The sequence below is a fragment of the Capricornis sumatraensis genome, chromosome 3 (genome assembly GCF_032405125.1).
Source record: "Capricornis sumatraensis isolate serow.1 chromosome 3, serow.2, whole genome shotgun sequence".
NCBI classification, from domain to species: domain Eukaryota; kingdom Metazoa; phylum Chordata; class Mammalia; order Artiodactyla; family Bovidae; genus Capricornis; species Capricornis sumatraensis.
The window spans coordinates 54,141,484-54,145,640 of record NC_091071.1 but is presented as its reverse complement, the minus strand read 5'-3'; the positions used below and the strand labels follow the sequence as shown (position 1 = coordinate 54,145,640).

General features: G+C 47.3%; 1 protein-coding gene across 1 annotated transcript; it reads left to right on the top strand.

The window, feature by feature from the left end:
* Nucleotides 1-929: 929 nt before the first annotated feature.
* LOC138076257 (uncharacterized) lies at nucleotides 930-3,875 on the top strand. Its single transcript, XM_068968446.1, is given in 5 exon segments — nucleotides 930-1,877; nucleotides 2,412-2,562; nucleotides 2,680-2,769; nucleotides 3,127-3,258; nucleotides 3,541-3,875. Coding segments are annotated over 5 exon segments (1,656 nt in total).
* Nucleotides 3,876-4,157: the final 282 nt, after the last annotated feature.

Genomic DNA, 4,157 nt, shown 5'->3' with positions numbered 1-4,157 from the left:
CTGTTTACTCACAATCCCACTTGGGATGATTGTCAGCAACTGTTACAGGTACTTTTTACTACAGAGGAGCACTAACGGATCCTGTCAAAAGCCCGGAAAAATGTGCCAGGGGTGGATGGGAGGCCCACAATACAGCCTAACCTCATTGAGGAGGGATTCCCCTTGGTGCAACCCAACTGGGACTTCAAACGCGCTAAAGGTAAGGAGCATCTCCGAGTGTACCATCAGACTCTCATGGCTGGCCTTAGAGCGGCCACCAGAAAGCCAACTAATTTGGCCAAAATAAATCCAGTGAGACATCAGCCAAATGAGAGCCCAGCAGCCTTCCTGGAAAGGATAATAAAAGCTTTTAGACAGTATACCCCTATGGACCCACAGGCAGATGAGTCACGAGCAGCAGTTATGTTAGCATTTGTAAATCAAGCAGCCCCCGATATTAGAAAAAAGTTACAAAAGATAGAGAGGTTAAATAAACAATCCTTGCAAGATCTAGTGAGGGCAGCCAAGAGAGTTTTTAATCATAGAGAGACCCCAAAAGAGAGAGAGGACTGCATTAAAAAAAAAAAAATTTAGAGCTGAAGAAAACCGTAAAAATCAAAAAGAGCTGGCCCAGATATTTTTTGCTGGGGTTAAAAACAAAAACAGGTTCCAAAAAAGAAAAAAAATTGGACTCAAAAACTAAAGAAAAAATGACAAGGCGTAAGCTTGAAAAAAACCAATGTGCGTTTTGTAAAGAGTTTGGACATTGACAAGATAAATGCCCCAAGAAAAATCTAAAAGAGGGGCCCAAGAACCCCAGGAACGAGACTCCCTCTCCAGACAGTCATATCCTCTACACGGGTGAGGATAGCGACTAAGGGGGTCAGGGCTCGAAGCTCCTCCCCGAGTCCTGGGTAACTATAAATGTGGAGGGGAAACCGGTTGGCTTCATGGTGGACACAGGAGCCCAATACTCAGTCTTAAACCAAAAAGATGGACCCGTGTCTAAAAAAAGTAGCTGGGTGCAGGGAGCAACTGGGACTAAACGATATGGATGGACTACAAAACGGCATGTGAACTTGGGGGCCCACCAGGTGACCCATTCTTTTCTGGTGATACCTGAGTGTCCAGCGCCCTTGTTGGAAAGGGATTTACTGTCTAAAGTAAATGCCCAAATTCATTTCGACCACAGACAAGTATCGGTTTTAGATGGGACCGGGCATCCTCTTCAGGTCTTGTCTCTGGCATTAAAAGATAAATACAGACTCTACTTGCCAGAGGCCCCAGCAACAATAAGCCCCAAAGTACAACCATGGGTTCAAAGACACCCTCAGGCCTGGGCTGAAACTGCAGGAATGGGATTAGCCAAACAGAGGCCCCCTATCATTGTGAAACTAAAAGCCAGTGCTTCCCCGGTGAGGGTACGACAGTATCCCATGAGTCAAGAGGCTCAACAAGGAATTACTCCTCATATACAACGCCTCATAGACGCTGGGGTCCTGAAAAGGTGCCGGTCCCCATGAAACACTCCTCTGTTGCCTGTAAAAAAGCCTGGGGGAACTGATTTTAGACCGGTTCAAGATCTACAAAAAGTCAACAAACGGGTGAATGATATTCATCCTATGGTTCCTAACCCTTATACATTGCTAAGCAACTTGCTTCCAAACTACATTTGGTACACTGTTTTAGATTTAAAAGATGCCTTTTTCAGTTTGCCTCTTGCCCCCGCAAGCCAAGAGATCTTTGCCTTCAAATGGCAAGAAGACGGTGGTCAGACCCCTGTGCAGCTGACATGGACTCGCTTACCACAGGGTTTCAAAAACTCGCCCACGTTATTTAATGAGGCCCTGGACGAAGACCTCCGTGAGTATCGGGTTGAACACCCTACCATTGTTTTATTACAATATGTTGATGACCTTATGCTGGCAGCGGCTACAGAAAAAGAGTGCCAAGAGGCAACAGGTGACCTTCTCCAAACCTTGGGGACTTTAGGTTACAGGGCTAGTGCCAAAAAGGCCCAGATTGCCAAGCAACAGGTTACATACCTCGGTTATAAGATAAAACAGGGCCAGAGGTGGCTAACACAGGCTATGAAAGAAACCATCCTCCAGATCCCTGAGCCGGCTAACCCTAGACAAGTGAGAAATTTTCTGGGAATGGTGGGATATTGCCGGTTATGGATCTTGGGGTTTGCAAAAAAGGCCAGGCCCCTATATGAGGGGACCAAAAAAAACAAGGACTGGAAATGGACTGAGCCAATAAAAGAGGCTTTCCAAGAGCTCAGGTGAGCCTTGCTAAAAGCTCCTGCCCTTGCCCTCCCTGATCCATCTAAGCCTTTCCAATTATTTGTAGATAAAAAGCGGGGGATAAGAAAAGGGGTACTAACACAGAGATGGAGACCATGAAAGCGACCTGTAGCTTACCTTTCCAAGAGACTGGACCCAGTGGCAGCCGGATGGCCACCTTGCCTCCTTATCGCGGCCACCACGCTCTTAGTCCACGATGCTGATAAACTGACTTATGGACAGAGACTCTTGGTCTACACTCCTCATGCCATAGAGAGAGTTTTAAAGCAACCCCAAGGTAAATGGATTTCTAATGCCCGCTTGACACGCTCCCAGGCCTTGCTACTTGACACCCCATGGATTCATTTCCAAACGCCCTGCACTCTAAATCCGGCCACTCTTTTGCCCAATCCAGGGAAAAATAGCCCCCTCCATGATTGTGATGAGATACTGGCCGGGGTAACAGCAATGCGAAAGGACTTAACCGATACTCCACTGGATAACAGTGAGCTAAAATGGTTCACAGACGGCAGCAGTTATGTAAAAGATGGACAGAGACGGGCGGGAGCCACAATAGTAGATGACTCTGGACAGACGATATGGGCAGAGGCCCTTCCCCCGGATACCTCAGCACAAAAGGCAGAGTTAATTGCCCTGATTCAAGCATTAGAGAGAGCCAAAAAAAAAAAAAAAAAAAAAACTATTTTCACTGACAGTTGCTATGCTTTTGGCACGGTACACATCCAGGGCCCGATATATCGGGAACGGGGGTTTTTGACAGCTAGAGAAAAAAAAATTAAAAACTTGCCTGAAATCCATAGACTTTTAGAGGCTGTACAGATGCCTCGGGCTGTGTCAATAGTACACGTACCTGGACATCAGAAGGGTGACAGCCCCACGGCACGAGGAAATCATGCCGCAGACCTGGCAGCTCGAAAAGTAGCTGATAAAGATTTCATCACCCCTGTGTTGGCGATCGGACTTCCACCTCCAGGTATGGAAACTCTGTCCCCAACCCCTGAGTATTCATCCACAGACTTTGCTTGGATCCAAAAACACACCAACCTTCAAAAAGATAAAGATGGATGGTACCGAGACTCAGACGGCTACTTGATACTCCCTGCTCAGTTGGGACGGCAACTATGTGAACATTTGCACTTGTCTACTCATCTGGGAGAAAAAAAGACTCTGATGCTCTTTCAAAGTGCGCGCCTGCGATTTCCCTGGCACCAGACAACTGTAAAAAACAGTGCATGCTTGTAAGGCGTGTCAACAGATGAGGCCAGGAAAAGGACAACATGCAGGACTGAGGTATCGGGGAGAAGGACCAGGGCAACACTGGAAAATAGATTTCACCGAGGTAAGGCCAGGTCGACGGTATCAGGCCTTGGGTGCATTACAACCACGTACGCCCAGCTGCTTCAGCAGAGCAAAAAGACGCTAAAAAAAAAAATGAAAACCATCTCTGCACCCGTCCAACCCCTTGAGGCTAAAGCTTCGAAGGCGCCAACAGGACCAGGACAACTCGGCTGGGCCATCTTGTGGATGACCCAGTTACTCTGCTCCGGAGTTGCCAGCGTGAACCCACATCAACCCGTCAAAATCACCTGAAAGCTGCAAAATGGACTAACACGAGAGGTGCTAAACTCCACTACCGCAATACATCCACCAAACACATGGTGGCCAGACTTGTACTTTGACCTTAAGCCGATGGTAAATGTGCCTTGGGCTAGGGGTTATCTCCGAAAACAAGGGTTCTGGGCATGCCCAGGTGCACCCAGACATGACTGGAAGACCTGTAGGGGGGCACAAGACTCATTGTAAAACGTGGGATTGTGTTACTTCTAATGATGGACCTCGGTGCTGAAAAGTAAAAAATCGAGATTTACTTAA